This window comes from Danio aesculapii, chromosome 13, assembly GCF_903798145.1.
Source record: "Danio aesculapii chromosome 13, fDanAes4.1, whole genome shotgun sequence".
Classification (NCBI taxonomy): Eukaryota; Metazoa; Chordata; class Actinopteri; order Cypriniformes; family Danionidae; genus Danio; species Danio aesculapii.
In genome coordinates, this window is record NC_079447.1 from 20,714,604 (window position 1) to 20,729,888 (window position 15,285).

At 34.1% G+C, this 15,285-nt stretch overlaps 1 protein-coding gene across 2 annotated transcripts in view; it reads left to right on the forward strand.

The window, feature by feature from the left end:
- The first annotated feature begins 1,927 nt into the window (after window positions 1–1,927).
- The window catches only part of pdss2 (prenyl (decaprenyl) diphosphate synthase, subunit 2), a 63,767-nt gene continuing 50,409 nt past the window's right edge, over window positions 1,928–15,285 (forward strand). For both annotated transcript variants that reach the window (XM_056470746.1, XM_056470747.1), the window contains exon 1: window positions 1,928–2,460. In XM_056470746.1, the coding sequence (XP_056326721.1) occupies window positions 2,234–2,460 (227 nt within the window). In that variant the 5' untranslated portion in view covers window positions 1,928–2,233. The remainder of the gene's footprint in view (window positions 2,461–15,285) is intronic.

Consider the following 15,285-nt stretch of genomic DNA (forward strand, 5'->3'; position numbering starts at 1 on the left):
TTTTAAAAATCTGATTCATTTACAACATTTAATTGAAACATTTCATTTCAGTTGGCTTTTTTGTAGCTCAGCAATAAAACAAACTAAGAAAAACAGTTATGTCAAATTAGAAATGATGATCTCTGTTAAAGGCATTCGCTCCAACCCTTTCCATAATTCTCACTCTCCTCTCAGATGGGATGGTTGGACAAATCCAAGTTACAATAATGGGCCTACTTTGGGAATATCAGTGAAATGGGCACTATGTAAATTCATATTAAGGACTTTTCCATTATATATATATTTTTTACAGGTGTTTTACATGTGTTAATACAGGTTATTTTGAATTTTACATTTACATTTGTATTTTCACTTACTATGAATGATCTTGAATCTTAATGAATGATCTTGAATAACAGGTGGTATTTTTTGACTGGGTGATTGCTTGATTGATTAACTTAACATAAAAAATTGCAAAACTGTATGTTTTAAAAATGTTTATATATATATATATATATATATATATATATATATATATATATATATATATATATATATATATATATATATATATATATATATATATACATACACACATTATTCTTCAGTTTCGTTTGTGATTCATGGGTGTTTTCTATGAATTTACATTATCAGATTACATTTCTTTCATTTTCTTTTCGACATAGTCCCTTTATTAATCTGGGGTCGCCACAGCGGAATGAACCGCCAACTTATCCAGCATATGTATATCCAGCACGGTGGCGCAGCGGGTAGGACAAATGCCTCACAGCAAGAAGGTTGCTGGTTTGAGCCTCGGCTGGGTCAGTTGGCATTTTGGTGTGGAGTTTGCATGTTCTCTCTGTGTTCATGTGGGCTTCCTCTGTGTGCTCTGGTTTCCCCAACAAGTCCAAAAACATGCGCCATAGGTGAATTGGTTAGGCTAAATTGTCCATAGTGTATGTGTGAGAATAAGTGTGTATGGATGTTTCGCAGTGATGGATTGCAGCTGGAAGGGCATTCGTTGTGTAAAACATATGTTGGATAAGTTGGTGGTTCATTCCGCTGTGGCGACCCCAGATTAACAAAGAGACCAAGCCGAAAAGAAAATGAATGAATGAATAAAAAAATTTTTTGAGCTGCAAGTACTTTTCTGTTATTGTATGGACTGATTTCAATATAATTAAAGGACTTCAAACTATAAAAAATTGAATTATGTATGAGCAACTTAATAGATTTTTGTACAGCATAGGGTTAATGGAAATCTCTGAAATTACAAGTGATATCTGTTTTTTTTCCTCACAATGTCGTACTTTTCAAAATATATGGCATTAATTTGGCATATTTTTGTTTATTAGATAGGACAGTAATGAGACAGGAAGTGAAGTTAAAGAGGGGGGGGGGGGGGGTCCTCGAGCCAGGATTTGAACTCAGGACACCCTGACGTGCTACTGCACCATATGTCTGTGTGCTAACCACTAGGCTATTGCACCGACGTTAATGTCATTCTTAAGCCTTTTAAGATTACACTTGTCTGGACAGCATCCATGAATCAGTTTAAAGGTAATTTCTCTTTTTTTGTTTGTTATTAAAAAAAATTGTGGGGTAGTGACCAAACTTTCTTCCAGAAAATATCATTCACAAAACCATTCCAATATGACATTACATAAGGCACAGTAACAGAATCTTCCTGAAACAGGGCTCTTATTTTCCTATTGCATTTTAATTTAGATAAAGAAAGGCAGTGTTTACCAATAAATGTTTTGCAAAGGTGCACTGAATGACAAGTAATTGGAGATGAAAGTCCTTTAAAAAGCATAAAAACAGTGGGATAGCATCAGCAACAATAGCAAAGTACCCGTATCGGTTTCTAAGTTGGTAAATAAAGTTATGGTGACGAAGGGGTTAATCACTCAGTCTTTACGACAAGCCACAAACTGATTCGTAGAAAATGGCGACCCGGTGCAGCTGTCAAACGTGAGAGTTGATTTTGTTTTAACTGAACACTTAATTAAAAGCAAGGACTATCGTTTTCGAATAACGTACTTACATTAACTGGTCACTATCGCTCAATCAGTAGAGGCGACTTTTTTACTGAAGAAGATGTTTACTTCAGTAAGGAGGTGACATTGGGGAGTACAGAGACTGCTGGATATGACTCCAAATAAGTGAAAGACAGAGTCAGATCTTTTTGTGAACGTATCAATGGACATTCAGACATTTAAATAAGTGGTATTTCAGTTGCATTTTTTCTAAAATGGCTTGGAGGTCACGGCTGTCTTACTTTGGGCTAAAGCATCTGAGTATTTTCTCGAACCCGTCACCCTCCAGCTGGACTAAAGTGGTGTCCGATGCGGAGAAGATTGTAGGATATCCGACTTCATTCATGAGTTTACGCTGTTTGCTCAGTGACGAGCTCAGTAATGTGGCCATGCACGTAAGGAAGCTGGTGGGAACGAAACACCCTCTGCTTAACACCGCCAGGTAAAGTATCCAGGCTTTATTTAAGATTGGGGTTAAAGTTGGTTTATATATTCAGACATTCTTCTTAATAATATAAGTTCGGAGAAGTATTGTTTGCAAATTATAAACAGGGAAGTCATATTAGCAGCCAATGATTATCAAAGTACAACAATCTGTAGTAAATAGTCCTAACATTGTTTGGAAGTCAAAATGCTATTTTAGACCAAAAATTCAAATTTGCGATGTAAACAGTCTGTTAAAATGAACGAATGTGCAAATATAAAACCAACTTTACCTCAATTCATTTATGTCCGTGATTGACACCTAAAGTTGCTAAAGGCAGGTCGATTTGTTGAAAAATGTTTTTTTTTAAAACTGTTATTAATGTTTGAGGAATAAAGTACAGAACAATACACATACAAAAAGAAAGAAAAAGGGTCAGGGATGTACAAACAAACGAAATATAAATAAGACAATCAAATATATGCATAGTAAGAAAGGGTAAGGGGGCTTGTGGGATTACAGAATCTTGAATGTTTCAAGTAAAAAAACAGTTTAATGGCTTTTTTATTAGTGCTTTGCTTTATGTTGTTCGTTTAATGTTCTGATTCTATAAATATAGCAGGATAAAATGGTTTTTGGTTATTCTTATTGCAGAAACGTAGCCTACTAAATGGCGTTGCATGATGACACCTTTACGTAAAGAACGATGCAAAACTGTTTCATTGTCTGGTTACGTCAGCGGAGAATAATTTGAAATATAAACATTTATATATGCATATTGATAAAAGTAACAAAAACAACATTATGATCAGAGTTTTTATATTTTAAAATAAAATGTCAAGTGATTGAAGGTGTTTGAACTTATAAATTGTATGTTTCTTATAAACTGCAACTGTAAAATGCTGTAAATTATAGTAGTTCTATGCATTTTATTAAAAGTTAAATATAACATACTCTCAGAAAAGTGGGTTATGAAATGACAGCCATAAAACATGGTGTACAGTATTGTGCTAATATGAATGTTTCTGAATTTACAATTTACGTCTGTCTAACACATAGGGTCCTTGCAGAAAATGACCAGTACTTTCAGTTTATTTTTTCTTAGAGTGTATCTATAATTGATCAACAGTTAAATGTACAAACGAATAAGATTATTGATTTTATCACTTAATGCACATTTGATGTGTGTGTAAGATTCTGACGGTATGATAACCTTGGATAAAAATATCACGATATTGCGGTTACTGCTCTAAAATCTGTTCTTTTTAAATGTCTGGGTAAAAAAGCTTTTTCCACTTTTAAACACAATATATTTTATTTTGAGTTACATTTGAAATATTTTGGAACAGTAAACATGTCAGCCTAAATAATTAAAATGAATCATTGACTTCTGACATTGATGCAGATTTCTTTACTATTAAAACGGCATCTTTGGATATCTTTTCTGCTAAAGATAGTGTTATATTGCGATTTTTCTCTACATAATGATAGATAGATTGGGATGGTTTTGTGGGGAAGTGCATAAAATAATCAACAAATTACAAGCAGAGATAAATAGAGTAGATACACAAACTATACAGAAATAAAATAATCAAATGTACAATCAAACTGTATACTCTTTATTGTGTACAATTAATCTTTGTTAAAACTATAAATGTAATATTTCCTTGTGCCCAAATGCTTTAAACTTGCTTAAAATGTTTACACAGGCCTTAAAAACACAGGCAATTGATAAACTTTTACTTTACTGTGGTTTAACGGAAATTACTTCAAAATTCTTATGTGTTTTAAACTGTTGTACCTGGTCAACTATAATCATGACCCCACATTGCACATCCTGCGATGTGACTATTGCATACTCACACATTGCGATATCGATGCTAAAATGATATATTGTGCAACACTAATTAAATGTTGTTTAAAAAAATCTACATTTGTTGCTTGAATATGTTTATTTTAAAAGGTTGCTAGCGTAGTCTGAAGAGCCTCTGGGTTGGCAACACTGTTTAATGTTGGTTTAATGTTGACTTTTCCAAACTAAATACGAGTGAATGAGTGGTGCTGATTGTATCTTGAAATTAAAGGAATAGTTTGCCCAAAATGAAAATTTACTCAAGTGGTTATAAACCTTTGAGTTTCTTGGTGCTGAACACCAAAGAAAATATCTAGAAGAAAGCTGAAAAACTGTAACCACAGACCTTCACAGATATATGATTAAAAAACACTATAGAAGTCAATGGTTACTTTTTTTCTATTCTAATCTAATAAATAAAATTATAATTAAATTATAATCAAATAAATAAAATTATAATCAAATAAAAACATTATAATAAAATTATAATGTAATAAAATTACATTTGCATCATATTAAAACAGAAATTCATAATTTTAAATCTTGAAAATATATGCATGTTCACACAGAAATTATATATTTATATAAATTATGATTTTATTTTTGTCATTGTTGCTCAATCTGATTGTTATGAGCCTCTAAGACTTTATTTCTTTTGTGAAACATAAAAAATATGTATATTTTGAAGAATGTTTGTAACCAGTTTAGTTTTTTGGGAATGAATAAATAATTAAATACTGTTAATAAAGCACTGAATTTTTTCATAACATCTTTTGTGTACACAGAAAATCCAACATGAATGACCTATGAAGAGTTCAGATGCAAAAACCTCTAAGTGCCATCTAAAAATTTCTTTTAAAATGAGCATTTTTCTGAGACACCTTTATTTATGTTCTCATATTTCACATTAAAGGCAATGAAAGTAACATATTAATCGACTTAAAAGGGGAGTTACTCAAGTCATACATAGGAGCTTCAGGAGAAAATACTAATTTTAGGAGAATAATTCAGTTGGCACTTCATATATTGCATGTACACATGAATCAGAACTGGTTAAAATAAATAGCATTTAATAAATGAAATTATAAAGATTATTATATAAATTATAATAACGTGATTTGCACATAATCAGAAATTGCAGGAAACTTAAATGGGACACATGAAATGCATGATTAGCATTTTTCGGCGAGATTTTAAAGCCATTCTGGTGTCAACGGCCAGATAAACACTGACGTGTTCTGTTCAAATGACTCAGTTCGCAGAAATAAATCGGACGTCACATAACTAACATGCATGCATTCCTCCAGCCGTCATGGGGCCAATTTATGAATCCTCTATATAAGAAAAAGGCTTCATGAATATTGATTAGGTCACGCTGACGTTGCTTTGTAACCTTCTCGGAATGGTCCCAATTAATCTTAATGAACCAAGCCTTCACCATAGTAATGTTGCTTAACTGACTTCCCAACCAGTGCCAATTTACTACTATCTGCACTTCACCCTATTAGTTGTGAGTAGAATGAAACTTAATATTAATATTCATGAGCCAAGCCTCCAATTCAGCAGGAATTCCTCTGCTTGGATGTTGGCACAATAATCCAGCGCTCATGAAAACCATGTGTTATGAAGAAGCCTGTGACACGTATTCAAGTATAGAAATCAAAAAACTGAAGTATCACCTGCATATAGAGTTTAAAGATGCAGGTCATTATTATCCTGAGTGGCTCTTGGTTCTAAAAGGGCAAATTAAAAGACCACATAGAGGCTGCGTAAGTGTTTGCGCCCTGCTAATCATCTGAGTAATCTGTAGTGCTGACCTGTTCAGTTCGTTCATTGAAAAGCAAAGCAAAGCAAGCTTAGTCATTTCTGTAATAGGATGGTTGATGGTCTCAGCTATTGTTTAAGTGGGTATTTTGAATGGTGAAAGAATGAAGTGATATATCAAACCATGTGCACCATTCAGACTAGTCCTTTTAAGGCATGTTCATTGAGCGTGGAAGGCTTAATAAATGAAGCTTTTGTCCTATGTAGGTCTACGGGTGAATGTAACCTAATGGTTTTGCATCTTAACTGCAGGTGTCTCTGGTTCAGTTCCGGTTTGGGGGGGCGATTTAAAAATGGGAGAGTTATTGAAATCACTTGAGCAAGGCACTTAACCTCTTGGTTACTCCAAAGAGGTTGACCCTAGAAGCAGTGTACTTAAATGACATTTTCAAGTAGCTCTTGCAAAATTCGAGCTGCCTCCCCCTAGTGGCTGCCATTTGCATTTCCAATCTAATTATGTGCAACTGAGACAGACAGCCATCTCTCTCTGATATTGTCAAGTTCATTCTGACCTTTTTTTTAATTTTACACTAATCGTAGGTGCAAAGTGTTGCTATACACAGTATACATTGAAACAGTGTATTATTTTATGGTAGTGACATCTGCATTCACCAACTGGACTGAATCCCAAAACAATGCTATTTATAACACCTGAAAAAAAATCTGTGCAGTTTGTATGGGATCAAACTGAAGAACTAGTTGAAATGAAATTTAACAACTTTCTCATGTTTGTGCAGGAATCATAGGGAACAAGGCATGTCTTCACTCATTTGTGTTGCCAGGTCTTTGGGGAAAAACCAGCAGTTAAAACCAAATTCATAATAAAGTAAAACCACTTAAAGGGCACTTATTATGCAAAAATCACTTTTATAAGAGGTTTAAACACACTTGTGTGGCAACAGTCTGTGATTATAACCAGCTTCCACTGGTAAAAATGTTATAATTATAATTTTTTTATAATCATACTTCATAAAAAGTGCAGAAACATTTTGATTGACATTCTTTAGGGGAAGGTTATTCACCATTAGTGATGATCATTTTGTCGTTATCACTGGAAATTAGTCTTGTTTTTAAATCTGCCATTATGCTGACACATTTGTAGCTCCACCCTCTTTTCAAAAGAGTGCTTGGAACACAATCTCATTTGAATTTAAAGCGACAGTCACCAAAACGGCACAATTTGGATAAAAGCCTAAAAGGGGCAGTTTCTAAAAGTTCTAAAACGTTATTTGTGGGGTATTTTCAGCTGTAATGTCACATACACATTCTACGGACATCCCAGGCCTATTTAAAAAGGGGCATAAAATGTCTCCTTTTAATATAAAAAATAAGAACATAAAAATATCTTGTAATGCACCTGCCTACTTTAATAAAGATTCCAAAGATGCTTATTATAAGTGGACATAGTAACACTTCAGGAGCACAATCTGAAATGCAACTTTTTTTTAACACAAACACCTCTTTTGAAGATGGTTTGATTAAAATTGTTAATAATGAATAATGAATTCTGTACATGTCATTTATGGAATCCACTACTGTATTTAAATGTGATTTGTTATTACAAAAAAGTCCTTTTATGGAGTACATTTTCAGAAAGACAACCATTTAATCAATCTGAAATCTTATGGGAGTAATTACAACAGCTTTGGCCACCATTGACTTCTTTTTTTATTTCTTTTTTTTTACTTTCTAGACATTAAAACACAACAACTTACAACTTTGGTCCAACAAACATTCACACCACAATTGACAATAAAGCATGCAATATACAAACAACCCATACATAAGTATAGTGATAATAGATTAATATAATTAAAAATAAATAAATAATAATAATAAAATTAAATTAAAATTACAAAAAGGAAACAAATAATAAAATAAATACAATAATAAATAAAATAACAATAATCTTCTGTTTTAATCTAAATTGGTCTAATCCTCTTCAATTTAACTATTTCTTGCAGAATTTATGTCTTTAAAGTAAGCCATGAAAGGTCCACCATTGACTTCTATTGTATAAACAAAAGCACTGAAACATTTCCCTATATATATTTTTCCACAGCAAGTCCTACAACTTTGTGCCCATGTGTCTTTTCATTATTTTCATTTTTTTGGCTGAACTATCCCTTGAACTTTTTTCTCTACCTGCTGTCCAACCGAATGACATACAGAAAGTTTTAAGAGGAAATAAAGACTGAGTGTTTGTGTGTGCGGTTGGTTTTAGAGGGAGAGAGAGAGTTCGGGAACCCAATCCGGCCCATCCAGACGACAGTGCTGGAAACAGTAGCCCAAGGGTGTAATAACCTATACACCTAAATCTGATATGACAATCCATTTGGGAGGGGACCCTGTCTTCTCCCCTCAGCGTCAGTGCAGATTCAGCCGTCTCCTAAGACGCGCCAAAGATATTTATATGCACAATTGCAGGGCTGGCGAGTCGGGCAGTGCCAGCTCACGTTCCGCTTCGCCTTTCTGTTCATTCTTAAAAAAACACAGACCTCAGCGAAGTTCAGAGCAGTTTGCGGTTGCGGCAGGAGCTCGCAGAGATGTCCGTGACACATCAGGGGAAGACCTTCACAGGATTTTTTTTCCCACACACAAACACAGGCTCTGTGACAGGAGGTCTCTTTGGCAGGAATTTCCAATCTTTTAAATGACACGGACCCCCATGATCATCCTCACGTGCAAGACCCCATCCTAAAATCTAGAAGCCATTTTTTTGTATAACTGCCCAATTAAACTGTGAAAAAATATATGTTCAATGAATGAATGTATGTAGAATATTAAAACATGCAAAAATTATTACAAACTCCAAATTTGAAATTAAATTGAAATCAAATGTCTTACCTTAAGTATGACTTTCTTCTAAACTCAAAAGATATTTTGAAGACTGTTGGTAACTAAATGGTTGCCAAATATCTCCAGAATAAGCACTGCTGAAAAGGCAGGCATTGAAGTGCTCTATATTGCACTGTAATATTGATTTAGTTATTAATTATATAATTTTTTTAATTTATGTTTATTTGCTAAAATAAGCCTGGGATGTCCCTAGAGTGTGTATGTGACATTTCAGCTCAAAATACCCCACAAATAATGTTTTAGAACTTGAACTATATGTCAGCATAGTGGCAGATTAAAAAACAAGACCTCCAAGAAGAGATCATCATAATGGGTGGGGCTTTACAAAGGGAGAATGCCAATCAAAGTATTTCTGCAGACTGTTTTTATGAAGTGTGATTATAAAAAAATTAATTACTACATTTTTACCAGTGGAAGCTGGTTATAATCACATTGTTGCCACACAATTGTGTTTAAACAGTGGTTTTTGCATAATAGGTTTCCTTTAATTGTTTGGGTTTAACTTTACTATGAATTTGTTTTCAACTGCTGCTTTATCCCTCAAAGATCTGGCAACACAAAGGAGTGAAGACATGCCTTGTTCCCTGTGATTCCTGCACAAACATGAGAAAGTTGTTAAATTAAAAAATATATATATTCAATGAACTTATGTAGAATATTTAAAGATACATTTTTACAAACTCGAAATTTGAAATTAAGTTTAATGTGTGTGTATATATATATATATATATATATATATATATATATATATATATATATATATATATATATATATATATATATATATATATATATATAATGTATATATATATATATATAATGTATATTATATAATATAATGTGTATATATATATATATATTTATATATATATATATATATATAATGCATGCTTAATAATTCTCAATTATTATGTTATAAAAACCCTACTTTCTTGTTGGTGCCACCCAAAACATGCATTAAAGCAACAATCCAGCTGCAAAACACATAATATTCCAGGCGAACAGAGTGCAATGATGTAATGTCACATTTTCCCAATGACTTCATTCGCTTTGGCATTTTGATTGATATTTACAGCAGTTTCTTTCTTAGCTGTGAGGGTCCGTTCACACAGGATCCACCAATGTGGTAAAAACAGCTTTATGCAAATCAATGTAATTTCTTAAAAAAAACACTGTTATTTCCACACACTATTGTGAATATAAACCTTAAAATGCATGCTTCCACACAATTCATTCAGTGATTAAGTTAATAAAGTTAAGTGGACTGAAAATAAAAAAACTCCAAAATTCTCTTGTTTAAGCTTATTTTAATTTAGTAGTTTGGTTTAAATCGGCGGCGAAAATATTTTTTGAGTGTTGTAAATATACCTAAATATGTATACATGGCCATATACCCTTAAAAAAAATCCCCAGAATCATCTGTTTGGTTCATTAGCTATATTTCCGTACACCTATTTTATGCGCTATTTTCGAATAGCACAAAAAATGCTTAATTAAAGTTCAAATGTGCAGACGTTTGAAAAAGCTCATTAAAAACATATTCGCACAAGTGTGTAGCATAAACTTAAAAAAATATATATATTTTTGCCTTTATTTGACAGGACAGTAGGTTGACAGGAATTGAAATTGGAGCGAGAGGGGTGTAGGATCGGGAAAGGTCCACGAGCCGCGATTTGAACTCAGGATGCCCAGATCACTTCTGCACCATATGTCGGTGCGCTAACCACCGGGTTATTGCACCGACAGCATAAACTTTTAACTGATAAAAAAATGTGCATAAACTGGTATGGAAACACATTTACAGAATAAATTCCAGCATGAGCATCATGTGATTTTGTTTTAACAGATCATGTGATGACAAAAAAAGGACATGGTGGGACAGCATTAATGGACAAACCAGTGGACTGACCACATTGTAAACCATCTGAAATGTTGTTTTGGTCAATTCTAAAATCTTTTGGCCAAAATCTGTCATGAAAGTGTCTTTAGTGGCTGTGTTTCCGATAAGTGGTCTCACACCTCCAAAAATCACAGCACATTTATTGCATTTCATCTTTGTCCTCCAAGACACAAGTCATTTATTATGTAGTAAAAAAGGCCCACGGTGACTTTTCACAGCAGGATATTGCATTTTCTTTTTGATATTTGTTGCCAGTTTATCAGGAATTGATGATTGGGTGGAAACAGTGCTTTATTCGCAAATGTTTTATGCGATATTCCAACACAATCTCACGGCAGTTCGTAACTTTTTCATTTAGTGGCTAATTCGTACAATTTAGTATGATTTTTTTCATCCCCCAATGACGGTTGGGTTTAGTGGTGTGGTTAGGTGCCACATCGTACAATTTCATACGACTGAACTCGTATGAATTAGCCACTAAACTGACAAAAACGTAAAATACTTAAGTTTTCTCGTGTGATCAGGCTGGATATTCTAGTTTTGTGCAAAAGTTTAATTCTTGCATTTGAATGGAAACATAGCTAGTGTTTTATAACTAACACTGTTCAGAAACTCCATCCAACGCATGTTTCAGTGGCCAAGTGTGTGAAAACGGCCCTTTAAAATGTTTCACACATACTAAGTGTACTTCACACTCCTTGTTCATGAGGGTCATAAACACTTTGCAGCTGGTCTGTAACGTTCCATCACTCTTTCATTCCCTCTTTCCAATCATTTCTTATCACCACTCGTCGTGTTTTAATGACTCTCAGCTCCTCCCTTTTGCAGTGGAGTGAGTTTGTGATTTAATGGTGTGCGTGTGCGTGTGTGTGTGTGTGTGTGTGTGTGTGTGTGTGTGTTTGCGTGCATGTTTTGAGATGCAGGTTCTGTCGGATTGACTGATGGTGTGTATGTGTTTTGGATGGTGGATGTGAGCAGATTATTTCAGACCACTCTAGTCTGCCCTTTGTGTTGGTATAAATGTTAGGTGATCAGTACTGGTGGAAAGGAGGATGTAAAAATCTGTGATCGTTCTGCATATTGGGATGTGTGTTTTGGAATTGCTTAATGAGTGCATTTACATGACAACACCAGATTGAGAGCTGTCAAAAATCAATTCATTGCTTTTAACAAAACTACTTCATTTAATAAATTGGTTGGTTGGTGTAGACATCAGAGTAAATGGATGTTCACACTGAATGAGCCGTTTTTTAAAAACTAAAATGTATTAAAGTAAAAAAAAATGTAATGAAAAAATGCATGTAATAGAAAAATGCTAGAAATGTTACCATGGTAAATAATATATAATAATGATAATATCATTTTAAATACTAAAATATTATATAAGCAAGCAAAAGTTTTAAATCAAAATTTGAAATGTTGCAAAAACAAACATCTGAAATAAAATACTAAGATGACTAACACAGAAATACTGTATAAATAAATGTAAAGCTCAGTGGAATTATTTTATAAAAGGTATGGCAAAGTCACATAAAAGGTATGACAAAAGTAACTTAAACAATTTTAAATGAAAATCAGAAATGTTAAGATTAGAAATATCTTAAAGAAAATAATTGACTAAAATAAAATGACTAAAATTGACATTAAAATAAATGAAAGCTAAGTGAATTGTTAGGAAAAAACTAATAAACGCATAACAAAATGACTAACATTTAAATAAAAAAACTAATTCAAAATATCAGTAAATATAATTAAGTACCACCAGAACACTGAATTAATGGGCTCTCAGATATAAATGTGCAAGAGCTGCGATTGGCAGTACCCTCAAATGGCCCGTTTCCACTGAGTGTTATGGTTCAGTGTGCTTTTATTGCCATTTCTACTGTCAAATAGTACCAAAAAGCAAACCGTTTCGTACCACTTTTTGGGTACCCTTTTGAAAGGGTATCTAGCACAACAAAAGGGTGCCAAAAGGCAGAGCTAGATGGGCAGCTGAACGCTATTAGTTTACAGAGAAAGTCACTAGCGCATACACAAGCCAGGAGAATGAAGACAAGGATACACAGCCGAGACATTACACCGTAATAATATATACATATAATAACGAGCCATGGTTGACCCAAGCTCAAAGAAACCTTGTCATCGTCATGATGAACAGCTACAAAGCCAAGAACTAAATCTGCCACATCCTGTTGTTGTTTTACAAGGCCGTCTAAAATCGCGAGCTGTTTCACTTTCTCCAGAGAGCTCGCCGCACGGCTATATTTGAAATGAAGAACTTCTTGAGCTGATGATAATAACGCAAAAACGCGTCAGAAACGGAACAAGCGAGAGAGTGAATTGCTAAAAAACAAAGAATAAGCCAGACAAAAATAAAGAGGAAATGATTCTTTCAGCAACCTAAACCATGAACAAACTGCCATGTTTAACTATTATCATTACCTTTTGCACAGATTATGAACTCTGAATGACAGAATTACTTTCTAACAGAGGTTACATGTGCTGCTGAAGATTAAATATACAGATAATATATATTGCATGTTGTTTATTAAAGCAAATAATGACTAAATGCTGTGTGTAGTTTTCCTGTAATTGGTAACATATCGGAGACTGTAAGGGTCTGTATGTGTTCAAACATGTTGCATTTTTTTATTTTATATAATTGCAGGCGTTACTATCATTGATCTGCAGTAATAATCCAATTATATTCATAGAAAGGTTAGTAATAAACATTTATACACAATAATAATAATAATAATAATTTTTATTTATGTAGCGTCTTTCCAGAGCTCAAGGACACTTTACAAAGAACGTGACAAAAAGAGATAGTACAAGCAGATAAATGTAGACAGCATTAGATACACAAACATACAAGAAGTCAAATATAACAAACTGGAAATACAAAAACAAGACCTAAGAGACAAATGAGCAGAGTGCAGGTGGATCAGATAAAGTGGTCAGTTTGTCAGATCAGAAGTGAAGCATTCAGAAAATAAGTGAGTTTTCAGTAAAGATTTGAATTCTGAGATATTATTAGCCGAACGGAGTGAGTGTGGTAGAGAGTTCCAGAGTTTGGGTGTAATAACACTAAATGATCTGCTCCCAATTGAAGAGAGGCAGTACCGAGGGACAGCGAGAAGGCCAGAGTCAACGGAACGTAATAAGCAAGTAGGGGTGTAGGGGACAAGCATGGTGCAAAGATAAGAGGAAGCTAGGCCATTTATTGTAAACAAGTATATATGTGTCGACTGAAACTTTCTGGCATACACCACACCCACCATTGGTACCCTTTTGGCAGTGGAAATGCAAGCCTGATAAAGGTGACCCGTACTATACCACTCAGTGGAAAGGACCAAAAAAGTACACATTGTTCCTAAAGGACCGTATTGGTACCTGAAAGGGATACCAGTATCTAAACAGTACAAATGTGTACCTCTTGAAATTTTAGGCACCACTGTGTTCCTTTTGAAGTACCAATATGGCAGCTTTGGTACAAATGTGTACCTCCTGAAAAGGCACCACCCCAGTGACGGCTCTCGCACCTTTATTTCAAAGAGAGTGTTGAGTTACTCTTAAACCGTTCATGACCTTTGCATGAGAAAAGAACCCAGCTTAAGGTGTTTACACAATCTACACAGTAGTGTGTTATTAACCATAATCTATGTAAGATGATATATGTAACCACACTCATTGATTCCCCTGCTATCAGACACTTTTTCTAGATTTCAATTTTCTCTCACATATATTCCTCATTTGTACCTTAAACATCTTTAAGTCTCCCCTTTATTCCTTCATTCTGTCATGAAATCTCCACCTCTCTCTCGTTCTCTCTCTCTCACTCTCTGTGTTTGGTAGTGGGCGTTTCTGGGTGTCTTCTCATCTCGATTACCACAGTTGTGATTCATGACAAGTGACTCTGCCTGGAGACGGGATTACAGTCTCTGTCGTCACAGGAACCGCATTGTGTCTCATTGCCTGGCAACCAGAGATGATTGTACGATTGCGATTGTTATACATCCTTATGACCTGTACACTACATCTCATATACAGCAGGTAGTTTGGCTAATTTTGGCAATAAATGCTCAGTTATTTAAGAACTCGGATGAACCGATGAACTGAATCACTCTGATGACTCGTTTACTCACTGAACAGCAGGTTGTTTTTGCATTCTACCCTGCTGGCCTTTCATAGTTTTTTAATGTAACCACACAGTAGATCAGCATGTTTAAAAAATGCCTGTCAAGTTAAAACTGGATATTTAAAAAATTGCATCTCTAGACATTCAGTGGGTACACATTTAAATACATGCCACTCAAGTTAAATAGGCAACTTAAAAAATATATAATTTATTTCCCTGTACTGTAAATACAAATGCAATGCTTAAATTAAAAGTTAGATTCTCTAGGTC